Source organism: Triticum dicoccoides, chromosome 2B (assembly GCF_002162155.2).
Source record: "Triticum dicoccoides isolate Atlit2015 ecotype Zavitan chromosome 2B, WEW_v2.0, whole genome shotgun sequence".
In the NCBI taxonomy this organism is placed as follows: Eukaryota; Viridiplantae; Streptophyta; class Magnoliopsida; order Poales; family Poaceae; genus Triticum; species Triticum dicoccoides.
The window spans coordinates 190,405,045-190,421,006 of NC_041383.1; the positions used below are offsets into that span (position 1 = coordinate 190,405,045).

General features: G+C 42.9%; 1 protein-coding gene across 1 annotated transcript; it reads right to left on the reverse strand.

The window, feature by feature from the left end:
- Positions 1 to 7,132: 7,132 nt before the first annotated feature.
- Positions 7,133 to 11,839, reverse strand: LOC119362988 (oligouridylate-binding protein 1-like). Its single transcript, XM_037628277.1, has 12 exons — positions 11,610 to 11,839; positions 10,363 to 10,424; positions 9,941 to 10,043; positions 9,739 to 9,815; positions 9,572 to 9,633; positions 9,392 to 9,482; positions 9,110 to 9,185; positions 8,994 to 9,024; positions 8,685 to 8,804; positions 8,112 to 8,197; positions 7,766 to 7,939; positions 7,133 to 7,628 (listed from the first exon to the last, which is right to left on the reverse strand). The coding sequence occupies exons 1-12, from the start codon at positions 11,730 to 11,732 to the stop codon at positions 7,344 to 7,346; spliced, it is 1,290 nt and encodes a 429-aa protein (XP_037484174.1). The 5' UTR covers positions 11,733 to 11,839; the 3' UTR covers positions 7,133 to 7,343.
- Between the last annotated feature and the right edge of the window lie 4,123 nt (positions 11,840 to 15,962).

A 15,962-nucleotide genomic window follows, 5' to 3' on the forward strand; every position in this document is an offset into this window, starting at 1 on the left:
AGTTATAAATGTGAGCAACAGCACCGGTATCAAATACCCAGGAGTTACTACGAGTACTGGTAAGGTACACATCAATTACATGTATATCACATATACCTTTAGTGTTGCCGGCCTTCTTATCCGCTAAGTATTTCGGGCAATTCCGCTTCCAGTGACCCTTCCCTTTGCAATAAAAGCACTCAGTCTCAGGCTTGGGTCCATTCTTTGACTTCTTCCCGGCAACTGGCTTACCGGGCGCGGCAACATCTTTGCCGTCCTTCTTGAAGTTCTTCTTACCCTTGCCCTTCTTGAACTTAGTGGTCTTATTGACCATCAACACTTGATGTTCTTTCTTGATTTCAACCTCTGCTGACTTCAGCATTAAAAATACTTCAGAAATGGTCTTCACCATCCCCTGCATATTGTAGTTCATCACAAAGCTCTTGTAGCTCGGTGGGAGCGACTGAAGGATTCTGTCAATGACCGCCTCGTCCGGGAGGTTGATCTCCAGCTGGGACAGGCGGTTGTGCAACCCACACATTTTGAGTATGTGCTCACTGACAGAACTGTTTTCCTCCATCTTACAACTATAGAACTTGTCGGAGATTTCATATCTCTCGACCCGGGCATGAGCTTGAAAAACCATTTTCAGCTCCTCGAACATCTCATATGCTCCATGTTGCTCAAAACGCTTTTGGGGCCCCGGTTCTAAGCTGTAAAGCATGCCGCACTGAACGAGGGAGTAATCATTAGCACGTGACTGCCAAGCGTTCATAACGTCTTGGTTCTCTGGGATGGGTGCTTCACCTAGCGGTTCTTCTAGGACATATGCTTTCTTGGCTGCTATGAGGATGATCCTCAGGTTCCGGACCCAGTCCGAATAGTTGCTGCCATCATCTTTCAGCTTGGTTTTCTCTAGGAACGTGTTGAAGTTCATGTTGACATGAGCGTTGGCCATTTGATCTACAAGACATATTTTGCAAAGATTTTAGACTAAGTTCATGATAATTAAGTTCATCTAATCAAATTATTTAATGAACTCCCACTCAGATTGACATCCCTCTAGTCATCTAAGTGTTACACGATCGGAGTCGACTAGGCCGTGTCCGATCATCACGTGAGACGGACTACTCATCATCGGTGAACATCTCCATGTTGATCGTATCTTCCATATGACTCATGTTCGACCTTTCGGTCTCTTATGTTCCGAGGCCATGTCTGTACATGCTAGGCTCGTCAAGTTAACCCTAAGTGTTTTGCATGTGTAAAACTGTCTTACACCCGTTGTATGTGAACGTAAGGATCTATCACACCCGATCATCACGTGGTGCTTCGAAACGACGAACTTTAGCAACGGTGCACAGTTAGGGGGAACACTTTCTTGAAATTATTATAAGGGATCATCTTATTTACTACCGCCGTTCTAAGTAAACAAGATGCATAAAACATAATAAACATCACATGCAATTATATAAAGTAGTGACATGATATGGTCAATATCATATAGCTCCTTCGATCTCCATCTTCGGGGCTCCATGATCATCATCGTCACCGGCATGACACCATGATCTCCATCATCATGATCTCCATCATCGTGCCTCCATGAAGTTGCTCGCCAACTATTACTTCTACTACTATAGCTAACGGTTTAGCAATAAAGTAAAGTAATTACATGGCGTTAAATCATTGACACGCAGGTCATACAATAATTAAGACAACTCCTATGGCTCCTGCCGGTTGTCATACTCATCGACATGCAAGTCGTGATTCCTATTACAAGAACATGATCTCATACATCACAATATATCATTCATCATTCATCACAACTTCTGGCCATATCACATCACATGACAATTGCTGCAAAAAACAAGTTAGACGTCCTCTAATTGTTGTTGCATCTTTTACGTGGCTGCAATTGGGTTCTAGCAAGAACGTTTTCTTACCTATGAATAACCACAACGTGATTTTGTCAACTTCTATTTACCCTTCATAAGGACCCTTTTCATTGAATCCGCTCCAACTAAAGTGGGAGAGACAGACACCCGCTAGCCACCTTATGCAACTAGTGCATGTCAGTCGGTGGAACCTGTCTCACGTAAGCGTATGTGTAAGGTCGGTCCGGGCCGCTTCATCCCACAATACCGCTGAAGCAAGAAAAGACTAGTAGTGGCAAGCAAGTTGACAAGATCTACGCCCACAACAGATTTGTGTTCTACTCGTGCAATAGAGAACTACGCATAGACCTAGCTCATGATGCCACTGTTGGGGAACGTTGCATAAAATAAAATTTTCCTACGTTCACCAAGATCAATCTATGAGTTCATCTAGCAACGATAGAGAGAGAGATGCATCTACATACCACTTGTAGATCGCGTGCGGAAGCGTTCAAGAGAACGGGGTTGAGGTAGTCGTTCTTGTCGTGATCCTATCACCGGAGATCCTAGCGCCGAACGGACGGCACCTCCGCGTTCAACACACGTACGGTCAGCGTGACGTCTCCTCCGTCTTGATCCAGCAAGGGGGAAGGAGAGGTTGATGAAGATCCAGTAGCACGACGGCGTGGTGGTGGATGCAGCAGGACTCCGGTAGGGCTTCGCCAAGCAACTGCGGGAGGAGGAAGAGGTGTAGCAGGGGAGGGAGGCGCCAAGACTCAGGGGTGTGGCTGCCCTCCCTCCCCCCTCCTTTATATAGGCCCCCAGGGGGGGCTCCGGCCCTGGAGATGGGAATCTCCCAAGGGGGCGGCGGCCAGGGGGGTGGAGTGCCCCCCAAGGCAAGTGGTGCGCCCCCCCCCCCCACCCTAGGGTTTCCAACCCTAGGCGCAAGGGGGGCCCAAGGGGGGGCGCACCAGCCCACTAGGGGCTGGTTCCCCTCCCACTTCAGACCACGGGGCCCTCCGGGATAGGTGGCCCCACCTGGTGGACCCCCGGGACCCTTCCGATGGTCCCGGTACAATACCGGGTGACCCCAAAACTTTCCCGATGGCCGAAACAGCACTTCTTATATATAATTCTTTACCTCCGGACCATTCCGGAACTCCTTGTGACGTCCGGGATCTCATCTGGGACTCCAAACAACATTCGGTTTGCTGCATACTCATATTCATACAACCCTAGTGTCACCGAACCTTAAGTGTATAGACCCTATGGGTTCGGGAGACGTGCAGACATGACCGAGACGGCTCTCCGGTCAATAACCAACAGCGGGATCTGGATACCCATGTTGGCTCTCACATACTCCTCGATGATCTCATCGGATGAACCACGATGTCGAGGATTCAAGCAACCCCGTATACTATTCCCTTTGGCGGACGGTATGTTACTTGCCCGAGATTCGATCGTCGGTATCCCAATACCTCGTTCAATCTCGTTGCCGGCAAGTCACTTTACTCGTACTGTAATGCATGATCCCGTGACCAGACACTTGGTCACTTTGAGCTCATTATGATGATGCATTACCGAGTGGACCCAGAGATACCTCTCCGTCATACAGAGTGACAAATCCCAGTCTCGATCCGTGTCAACCCAACAGACACTTTCGGAGATACCCTTAGTATACCTTTATAGTCACCCAGTTACGTTGTGACGTTTGGTACACCCAAAGCACTCCTACGGTATCCGAGAGTTACACGATCTCATGGTCTAAGGAAAAGATACTTGACATTGGAAAAGCTCTAGCAAACGAACTACATGATCTTGTGTTATGCTTAGGATTGGGTCTTGTCCATCACATCATTCTCCTAACGATGTGATCCCGTTATCAATGACATCCAATGTCCATAGTCAGGAAACCATGACTATCTGTTGATCAACGGGCTAGTCAACTAGAGGCTCACTAGGGACATATTGTGGTCTATGTATTCACACATGTATTACGATTTCCGGATAATACAATTATGGCATGAATAAAAGATAATTATCATGAACAAGGAAATATAATAATAATCCTTTTATTATTGCCTCTAGGGCATATTTCCAACATGCCAAAGACCTCTAGATGGTGAAAAAACTTCCAACAGCTTCCCATTAAACTTGACTGAATATCAGACTGATTTAACACACGTCATAATCCATGCAATCCACTGACTGGAAAACCCCCATTTGCTAAGGGCCTTCTCCAAGAAATCCCAGTCGACCCGATCATACGCCTTCGAGAGGTCCAGTTTGTACGCACAAGCTGCATGACTATTGCTCTTCAGAGATTGTAGGTGATGAATGCACTCAAAAGCGATGGTAGAATTATCCGAAATGAGCCGGCCCGGGATAAAAGCACTTTGGTTCTCAGATATCAACTCCAAAAGCAAGGGACGGAGACGATTAACCAAACATTTAGACACAAGTTTGTAGATAACATTGCATAAGCTGATCGGCCTGAAATCCTTGAGCTCCTTGGGGTGAGGAACTTTTGGGATGAGGCCAATCGTTGTATCATTCACACCTTCCGACATAGCACCAGAGACAAAAAAAAATCCAACACTGCTGCAGTAATTTCGGATTTTAGAGCTGTCCAGTTCCATTGGTAGAACCTTGCCAGGAAACCATCCGTGCCAGGAGTTTTCAGTGGACCAATTTGAAACAGAGCGTTGGACACTTCCTCCTCAGGAAACGGAGTGCTCAAAATGTCGTTCATCTGTTAAGTTGCCTTCTCCTCTTTTCTTATTTTTTTGACAAAAGAGAATATATTAATAGCGCAAAGATACCAATTACATCCGGTTATGCTTTCTCCTGCAAGTTTGATGCCACAAGAAGATTAAGATATAAAGTATACGACAATCCACTTCGGTGCCCGGGCTCAGATGAGCCTGCTGAACAGTAACATGATTACAAATAGACAAAAAATCCAAAAAAAATTACAAGCAATATGTGCATGTGCGTGATGTTCGTGCAAAATTTCATGAAGTTTGGACATTCGAAGAGCGCGCGGCAAAAAAGACAAAATCGTGCGTGAACAGTGTTGTTTTCAAATGTTTCTCACGTATTCAATTTTTTTTCTGCCACAAGTTCCTCGAATGTCAGAACTTCATGAAATTTTGCACAAATGTCACATATTTGAGCATCTTGCAGCACAAAAAAATTTGAATATTTTTTTAAAAAATCTATTTTTTAGGCCTCACTGTTCATGCACCGAGACCCTTCCTCGGACCCTGTGCAGGTGGGAGCTACGTGCACCGGGCTACCCTTTTTTTACTGTTCATGCCCGGGATCATCCGAACCCGGGCACCAAAACGCTGCACTCATAAAGTATAGTACATGTTGTCTCAACTATCTATGAGTTTCTAAATAAAGGTAGTTTGCTCAATACAATGGACTTAAGATTTGTAGATTAATTTTCCAGAAAGGCGTGAATGTCTCGATAGTTAAATCATTTATAGGGTAAGATGGTTATGGTTTCAAGATATTTATACCAAACTTATAGAATTAAACATCTCCGGTTTTAAGATTCAGCTTTTAGTGTACCCCAAAATGTCAAATTACATGTATACATTAGCAGTCCACATTGTGTACTTGCATTCACTTTGCTGCTATTTGAGTTCTTTTTTGTTTTATCAACTGACCCACCGTAATCTATTGTATCATTCTTATGAAGTCATGAAAGATGTCATGGAAAGAGCACCCCTTGTTAAAGAGCTGATAGATATGTACATCGGGCCTGGTGTCGTTGCTGCAAAACAACAAGAAGAGGAGTTGGAAAAGGGTTGCCACACGTGTAGAAAACATACCCAATTTTGTAAAGCGGTTTAATGATAAAACTTAATTTTCTCTTCAAGCTTGCCTTGTTATTCCAACAGTCCAACTGATGCCCTAGACAACACAATTTTTATGAGCCAAATTAGCCATTTGAGTAATTGAGCTTCTGAATATTTTGTTGTCATGGGAATCAACATGATTATCATCTAGCTTGACAATTTTAACATAACCATTATTAGTCAGCTTGTTTCCAAAACTAGTACTACATTAGCATACCAAGCATGATTTCAAGTCAAATAAGAACTACCTTAGCGTATGTCTCTCCATTTCAACTTCAAGTCTCATCTACGGTGCGGTTCCCCTAAGCATGGTAGACACATTTGATAATTGTTTACACTTGCTTGGAGGTATAAATGGCTGATACTCCCTCTGTTTCTAAATATAAGTCTTTGTAGAAATTTCACTATGAACCACATATAGATGTATATAGATGCATTTTAGGGTGTAGATTTACTCATTTTGCTCCGTATGTAGTCCATAGTGGAATCTCTACAAAGACTTATATTTAGGAACGGGGGAGTACTATCTAACATGAAAGTTGGCCAAGTGCATATGCTTAATGTTCTGCTTTGGAACCTTAAATAAGTAATTGTGACTACGCTTTAATTAAAAAGAAATCCCGTGCTGATACCTTATTCAGTTTGTATTTTACATTTCAAGTATTCATCATTTTAGCAATGCTCGAATAGTAATTATATTCGAGATTCCTCCTAAATGCTTATATGAGTACTTTGTTTGAAACTAGTATTGTTAATAAAATGGAAACAGAGGCGCATAACCAGTGTTATTGTCCCCGCATCCCTGGTCAGTGTGATATTTTTAGCTGTGATATTTTAAGTGCATGATGTTGATATATCAAGTTTTTCATTTGTTCTTGAAACAGTGAAGGAAACATATGAATGGTTTGTTTATCTCTGTTCTTATTCTTTTTGCAATTTAATCTATTATAATACTAAGATTTTTCCTCAAAATGTTTTTGTTACTTACAGAAATGATATTCCACTGCATAAAATTCTTAGTTGAATTCTGTGAAAGACCAGAAGGTGTCATCCTCTAGAGTATAGAATGTTGTAAAAAAAATGTCCACTTGTTGCATGCTACCTTCTCTCATGAATGGGGTTGTTACCACAACAATATATTTTCTCTGTTTTGTTTCCTAGCTATCATTTCAACTATTGTGTGGTAGTGCTATCATTTCATCCACTGACATGAGGTGCAACCTAGATTGATTTTTAGCCTTCCATTAATCATCAATATCATTTTCCTTCCCTTCTAGCTTCACAAATGAGTCATGTCATCTTACCTAATGATTTTTCTTTCAGTTTGTGATCGAGGCTGCGGTGCTGCCTCATCATGGAGATAAACTCCTCGAATTAGCCTCATGGATCACATTATCAATAAACAGAACGGGGGTGGCCTATATACACGAGAAAATAACATAAAATTCGATATTAACCGGTCAACTTGCATCACTACAGACACAGATTCGGTGCACTACCAACACAGCCAGACGGCAACACCGACATATAGTGTCACACTGCATATAGACACGACGAAGATAGAAAAGAAAAAATAAAATCCGGGTCAAATTACAAAGGTGAGCTCCCTCCAAGGCTGGAATTAATAGTACATGAGCTGCTGCTGCTGCTGCTGTTGCTGCTGCGAGGCACCGACGTTCTGGAAAGTACCATCGTACATCGCCTGACTCGCACCTACACCCATCCCCATGGCTGCGTGCCTGAGATGCTGAGCCTGCATCAATGCCTGGGTTGAAGCCATCTTGCTCATCGCAATAGCACGTTGATACGCTACGAGATCGGCGGCAGCGGGGTGGCTAGGAGCAGCAGGAGGGGGCAGTGGCGCAGAGGTGGTACCAGGGGGTGTAGGCTTGTTGCCCCAGGAACACTGCAAAACAAGAGAAAAGACCGACATGAAGCTCCAATCAGGACATCAGTCAAAAAAATACCAGCGGAGTGGAGAAAAGAAAAGGCGGTTAAGATGACACATTGGCAAAATACTTGAGCAGGAAAGGTGCTGCTAACCTTGACTGGTTTACCACCCAAAATACGACCATTACCCGTCTGAATTGCAAGGGCAGTTTCGGCATGATTGCTGTACTTGACAAAACCAAAGCCTTTGCCATGCTGGACACGCACCTCCTCGATGGCTCCAGCACCAAGTGCATGGAAGAAACGGTGAAGCACGTCTTGAGTAACCTGGTATTAAGAACATCACGAAATCATTAACGCAGCAAATGGGACAGGTGGGATAATTCATCCACATGCAAAGTGATTCGTGTAACAACAGAGCTTATAGTCTATATGAGCCATGCAAGTGAATGGCAAAGCATAAGAGATGCATCCATAGAAGCATGCTTGAAGAGAATACCTCGTGAGCAAGGTTCCCAACATAAACAGTTCTGTACAGTGGATTATTCTCGGGAGCATCTTCGTTTGATTTCTGCTTTGCATTTTCTGGACAAGACAAATAGTAGACAGCACATCTCAGCATATGGATGATGGAAAGACTTTATATGACATATGAAGAATTGCAATACTTAAGTTCCTAGGAGTCAAAGCCCAAGAACATCATGTAAACATAAAGCGTCGCAACAGAAACAGATATCACAGAAACCAAATAAATACAATCAAACAGCCTAGAATCACATACCCATTGAAATATTCTGGCCAAACCAGCTAATTACTGCTAAATTTAGAAAAGTGCTGCTTTAAGTGGGTGCTGCTTTAAGTGGGTATGCTTTACTAATCAAACTTCAGCATCAACACGAACCAATAAACCTTTATGAAAAGTATTGTCAATTAAAAGATTATTTGACAATTATAATAGCACATATCAAAGAACTAATATTCTACATAACCCATCTTTTGAAACACATCTTAGCAAATTTAAGGAGGTAATAATCCAAATGGTATAAAATACAACAGGTCCATAGAATTATACCTGTGAAATTGTTATTTACATCAGCTATACTTTTCGAATCTGATGTTAGCTGGTCCTCGCCACTGTTGGCACCTTTTGTTGCCCAGTTGCAACGAATCTGCCGATTTCCAAGCCACTGACCTAGAAAGGTTATTTTTTTAATTTTGTCATCACCGGCATTTTAAAACTAAGAAGCTGGCACTCACAATGTCATTTGTGTAACTGTTTCAATCGTGGAAAATATCAAATGCATAGGCCTACAGGCAAAGCAAATCAAAATCCTCACCACACACAAAACAGGTCTGAACAAGAAAAGTTTTGAGGGCATACCATTTAAGTCATTTATGGCACTCTGCGCATCCTGCAGATCAAATAAATTAATTTCAGCAAAAACCAGGAACGGATAAAGCACAGATTCAGATGGTTGGGACTGAGAATCAGCACACCTGTTGATTCCTGAAGGAAACAAAGCCATAACCTCTTGATCTTCCGGTCTTTTGGTCCCACATTACTCGAGCATCACTAGATAACACAAATTACACCATTTTAAAACGATTCAACACTAGGCAACACAAGCACCACTGCCAATCAACGAATATTAGGTATAACATATTAGGTATAACAGCACCATTACAAGATTATAGTTTAGGAAAGCACAAATTCTCAAAAGGCTAACTAAGCCCAATAGCAAAAGAAACTAATGAATACAAGGAAGCACGAATACTTACGAGCAGTTAGGGGAATATGCTGAGAAGAATGCAAATAATGCAGAATCCGTGACCTCAGGGCTAAGATCACCAACAAAAATATGGAAATGGTCTGTAAAATGAATAAGGATTAAGATAATTGGTCAAAAGCTACTGCACAAGATGCTGGAATACTGATTCACAAGAAACGGTAGTACTAACCTGTTGTATCCTCCCTCTGACCGCTAGCGTATGCCCAATTAACTCTGATAGGCTGCCCAAAACTGCAATAATGTTCTTCAGTAAGATATAGTATTGGAAGCAAGTGACAAAACTAAGTTGCAGAAGAATAGAACAAGTAGCTGCTCCTGGCTATTCTTTTTTCTTACATTTGCTTCCCGTTAAGTGTCAAAATTGCTAGGGCAGCTGATCCGCGTTCGTAATAGTCAACAAAACCATATGAGGACTGCACAAAAGATATAGTTAAAGGTCAATTTTGCCATCCTCTAAACTTGAATCATATATTCGTATTCACCTTCTAAAGCAAACATAACTGCACCCAAAAAAAGGAAAACAGAAAAAGAGAACTACCTTCTCTTTTCTTATAAGCTTGCATCCGTCAACTGAACCAGCACTCTGAAAAACCTCTCGGAGAAGTGCCTCAGTCACTTGAACATGAATATTGCCGACATATCTAAAATTTATAGAAACTTGGCAAATCAGAAAACAGTGTGAAAATTGCTTGTAATTAAGTATTTGCCAGACAAAAATAGACGATATCCATGCAAGAGCATCAGAGTGAAACTAGGTACTCCCTCCGATCCAAAATAAGAGTCGCAGTTTTGAACTAAAGTTAGTTCAACATTAGTTCAAAACTGCGACAATTATTTTGGATCAGAGGGAGTATTATAAATCTACAAGTGTGCAAGCAAAAGGAAGTAAAAATTCAAAATGTGACATGCAATTCAAAGCATGCAAAAATAAATAAAGAAAAAATCACTAATGGGACTCACACACTGCGGCATGTACTTGTATCAAAACCAGGTGGCAGATTTCCAGTGAGAATTGGCTCTATCTGCAAAAATAAAAATGTAAAAATAATGAAAGAAAGAAAAGAAATATCTATTGATAAGCAAGAACCTAAGGAGAAGAAGTAAAATGTGTGCAAGCTATACAGCACAGCACACCCTATAAGATATCACCAGGACGTTCCAATATGTTAAGTGCAACATCAAGAATAAAAGAATCTACATGCTTTGCGATCAAAACCTAATCGGTCAGGAAAAAATGTATGTGCAAATGCAAAATATTGGAAATTGTCATGTAATAACAATGTAAGCATTTTACATCAGGTGCATGACAAGGCAAGTGCAAAAACTCATGATTTGAGTGAAAGAGACTTTAAAACTAACCCACAATGTCAAATCATCTGGGTAAAAAATTATATAACAGAACGGCAAGGTTAACACGATTCCCAGCTAGATTTGGCTGAATAAAATTTAATCAATCAACCAAAATGTCCAGAACACTATAATTTGAAGCATTAGCAGTCTTCCACCGAATAAGCATCAAAAGCAAACCACTAACTAAACATCAAAGTTTGAATACTAGCACTCCAGACCAATAAGTCCTCAATCCCGTTGAGAAATTTAACCAAACAAGCTGAAATCATCCTATTAGTTTTACAAAGTAAAACAAATGAGAACTCCTAGCACCGGACACTTACCAATTACTCGCTAATCGTTCACTACAACATAATATATAAAAATGTCCATATAACCTGGAGACTGTTCCCTCACTTAGCTGAACATCAAAATCTAAAATCGCCACGATTTGAACACTAAGCGCCTTAAGGTCACTTGCCCTGCTCCTTTTACCCGAAACAAACAGAGTGAGCTTGATCATTCACAGTCAGTCAGAAATACTGCTGTCCTCAGTTTCTACTTGGGCGCCGACAGAATCCAGTCCACCCGGACACTGGAGACACACAGGACAGCAGAATTCCACGAATCCTCGGGCTCGATAAACAACCGCTCAATTTACCATACACCGCCGCGGGCTAGAAGCGCCTCCGAAACAACTTAAGAGAAAGCGAAAACAGGGGACAAAGTGACAAACCCAAACACGCCTACAGCCCTCCCCGATGTTCGAAAACTAAGCTCACCCACAATCAGCCTTCTGGCGGACCAAACTTTCGCGGGGCGCTGCCGTGCGGGCGGGCGCGGTGGGTGGGTGAGTAGGTGAGTGGTAACGTACGGACCTGCTGCGGCGGCGCGGCGCCGAGGAGGTGGTGGTGGTGAGGCGGCGGCGGCATCGCGTACATGGACTGCATCGCGGCCGCCTGCTGCATCATCGCCGCGGCCTGGCTCTGCTGCGGCAGCATCGCGCGCCCCGGCCCGCGCCCGGTCCGGCGACGGTAGATTGGTGGGGTGGGAGAGGGGATGGAAGGGTCGAGAAGGTCGGGGTGGAGAAGAGAGAGAAAGAGAGATGAAGGGGAGTAAAGGGTAGAGTTTGTTTGTTTTGCTTCGTGCCTTGGGTCAGTCCCTGGATACGTGGGCCTGGAATCTCGCTCGCTTGTTTCGGTTTGCAGAGAGAATCGTCCCGGCGACCCACCGGCGACCCCTGTATTTGTCTTTTTTACGCGAACTTAGGATCTTTATCCAGTGTTTAATCCTGCCTAAAAAACCAGTGTTGATCTCTACTCTTTACTTTTTACTCCCTCCGTTCCTAAATATAAAAGATTTTAATATGAACTACATACGGAGTATAATGTGTGAATCTATACTCTAAAATGTGTTTATATACATTCATATGTACTCCCTCTGTTTCAAAATAGATGACTCAACTTTGTACTCCCTCTGTCCGGAAATACTTGTCGTAGAAATGAATAAAAATGGATGTATCTAGAACTAAAATACATCTAGATACATCCATTTCTTGGACAAGTATTTCCGGACCGAGGGAGTACTAAAGTTTTCCGCAAAAGAAAAACTTTATACTAAAATTAGTACAAAGTTTAATCATCTATTTTAAAACGGAGGGCCTGCATTGAAATATTTAAAAGAACTTATATTTAAAGACGGAGAGTATTAATTTATATATATACATACATACATATATATATATATATATATATATATATATATATATATATATATATATAAGACTTACTTTAAAGACGTATGGTTCTCTTTTGCAGTGAACCTTCTGCATTGTTGGAAACCATGTTTCGACTATGCACATTGTTGATCACTGCATTTCAATGATAGTAAGAAAAATTTGGATAATCCTAAAAATATCAACGAGGCAACGGCTAGTCCTTTGTATTTTTTATTGTGCATGATGCCTCACCCTTTCAACATCTTATTTTGTTAATCCACCATGACACCTTCATTTGTAATTCGCACACTCTGAGTGCTACCATGTCTTCTTTCACCACGTGTTGTCAAAATCTGCAAAGGATACATATTAGATTCACTCTTTTTTACAGTGTGTGTGTGTTGTCTGGAGCTGGTACGTAAAGACAACATATTAGCCTTGTTCAAAGGAGCATTGTTCTTTTGTCATGTTCCTTGCATGTACCTACTATAGATAAGTTCATGTCAACAGATCATGAAAAGTTAAAGAATCCGCCATAGAGCACAAATAGGTGCAACAACTAAGGGTCATGGAGGCCTAGTTCGTCTCCTTCAATCGTCTCCCACCTATAGACATAGGCGATAACATGGCACTCCCATGGCTGAGCTAGCCTGGTTATCAGCGGCCTCAGCCCATGTGCAATGGCCAACGAATCGTCCAGGCATGGAGAAAACGTGGGGTCTTTATATGCCACGAGAACTATGCCTCGCTAACCGTGAGACCTAAGCTCGTCTCGCCTCTAACGCTTCCGCTAATGGGCTGGTCCACAATGTGCGTACCATAAGGAATACCAAGTTTGGAGAAGCGAACACTAAATTATTTCAGGCAAAAGCAACTATCAAACACAAAAACATTTTTATTGCTGTCCTCCAAGATGAGACGGGAGTTGAAGTACAAGATCACCATGCCAAGGCTGCTATCCTCTACAGAGCTTTTAAAAATAGACTGGGACAAACCACAAAATCTGAAAACCATTTGCAACTCCACCACCTTTTGCCACATTCAGAACATTTGCAGGAATGGGAACCCCATTTTCACTCCCATAAATTGATGATGTTGTCAAGAACCTGTCATCCGGTAAATAACTAGGGCCTGATGGTTTCAATGCAGCTTTCTTACAACATTGTTGGGATATTATTGCACCTGATTTCTATAAGTTGATTTTTGACTTCTTTGAGGGTAGAGCTAATATTCAGAGTATAAACTACTCCTTCATCACTCTAATCCCAAAGAAAGAGGTTGTTGTGGCCCCAAGAGATTTTAGAGCAATATCCCTTCTCAATTGTAGCTTGAAGATTATCACCAAGTTGCTAGCTAATGGATTTATAGAAGCTGATCTTAAAACTTGTTCATGAAAATCAGTATGGCTTCCTGAACAACAGGTGTATCCAAGATTGTTTGGCATGGTCATATGAGTACATCCACGAGTGTTACCAATCCAAAAAAGAAATTGTACTCATAAAATTGGATTTTGAGAAGGCCTTTAATCTTCTTAATCATAATACAATCCTTGATATATTACCTGCTAGAGGTTTTGGTAACAGATGGATCAGTTGGATCAAACAGATTTATAGCACTAGTTTTTCAGCAGTCCTCCTCGATGGAGTGCCAGGGAAGCAGTTTCTTTGCAAACAAGGGGTGAGACAGGGTGACCCTTTGTCACCACTTATTTTTGTACTGGCTTCTGATCTACTTCAATCCATGTTGAATGAAGCAATGACAAATCATATTATTGAAGCACCTCTGTAGCACCAGTCATGTCCTGCATTTCCTGTCATTCAATATGCAGATTGAAGTAGACCTGCTTCCCCTATCCAATTAGAGCATGTCAAGAACCTCTACTTCATTATGATGCATACACTGGACTTAAAGTTAACTACTCCAAGCCCACCCTAATATCCATCAATACTCCATTGATGCAAGATTTGTCTACCATGCTTGGTTGTCACATTGGCAAGTTGCCCATCTCATACCTGGGTCTACCATTGTGCCATTTGAATCCCAAAGTTGAGGATTTCTCCCCTATGCTCAAAGGAATCTCTTCTAGGTTGTCTGGTTGCAACACCTGTTAGGAAACGTTGCATGGAAAACAAAAAATTCTACGCACACGCAAGATCTATCCATGGAGATGCATATCAACAAGGGGGGAGAGTGTATCTACGTACCCTCGTAGACCGTAAGCGGAAGTGTTTCACAATGCGGTTGATGTAGTCAAACTTTTTTCGCAATCCAACCGATCAAGTATCAAACGTACGACACCTCCGCGTTCAGCACACGTTCAGCTCGGTGACGTCCACAACTTCTTGATCCAGCAAGACGGTGAGGTAGTGAATGAGTTCTGATAGCACGACAACATGGTGACGGTGATGGTGAAGTGATCTCCGCAGGGCTTCACCTAAGCACTATGAAAATATGACCGGGGGTGTAAACGGTGGAGGGGTGCGCTGCACACGGCTAAGAAAATTTTGTGCTTGTGCTAGGCGCCCCCCTCCCACATATATATAGGTGGGGAGGAGGGAGCAGCCAGGAGGGCGCCCCAAGTAGGCTGAATCCTACTTGGGGTCCTCCACAAGTGGTGCCCCCCTTCCTTATTTGCCAGAGAAGAAAGGAAAGGGGGGAAGAGAGAAGGAAGGGGAGGCCAAATCCTCCCCCCCCCCCTTTCCTTTCCCCACTTGGGCGGCTTCCATGGGGGGCGCTGTTAGGGAACGCAGTAATTTCAAAAAAAATCTTACGATCACACAAGATCTATCACTAGGTGATGTATAGCAAGGAGAGGGGAGAGTGTTGCCTACATACCCTCGTAGGTCAAAAGCGGAAGCATTTCAATAACGCAGTTGATGTAGTCGAACTTCTTCACGATCCAACTGATCAAGTACCGAACATATGACACCTCCGCGATCTACACATGCTCAGCTCGGTGACGTCCCACGAACTCTAGATCCAGCTGAGGTTGAGGAAGAGTTTCGCCAGCACGACGACGTGGTGATGGCGATGATGAAGTTATCGGTGCAGGGCTTCGCCTAAGCACTACGGAGATATGACCGAGGTGTGTAGGGGGCACCACACACGGCTAAAACAATTATCAACTTGTGTCTTTGGGGTGCCCCCCTCCCCCGTATATAAAGGAGGAGAGGGGAGGCCGGCCTGCCCTCATAGGCGCGCCAAGGGGGAGGAATCCTCCTCCTAGTAGGAGTAGGACTCCCCCCTTTCCTAATCCTACTAGGAGAAGAAGGAAGGAGGGGGGAAGAGAAGGAAGGAGGGGGCGCCGCCCCTCCCCCTAGTCCAATTCAAACTAGGCCCATGATGGGGCGTGCGGCCAGCCCTTGGCAGCCCCTCTCTCTCTCCCCTAGGCCCAATAAGGCCCATTACTTCTCCGATGGTTCCGATAACCTTTCCGGCACTCTAGTTTTATCCGAAACTTCTCCGGAACACTTCCGGTGTCCAAATATAGTCGTCCAATATATCAATCTTTATG

Bases quoted from the DNA above. Each gene is read 5' to 3' on its own strand.
- LOC119362988 (XM_037628277.1), bottom strand. From the start codon at position 11,732: ATGCTGCCGCAGCAGAGCCAGGCCGCGGCGATGATGCAGCAGGCGGCC. The intron at 10,425-11,609 runs GTCCGTACGTTA...TTATTTTTGCAG, and splicing joins GCGCCGCGCCGCCGCAGCAG to ATAGAGCCAATTCTCACTGG. The intron at 9,483-9,571 runs GTTAGTACTACC...TTCATTTTACAG, and splicing joins TCAGAGGGAGGATACAACAG to ACCATTTCCATATTTTTGTT.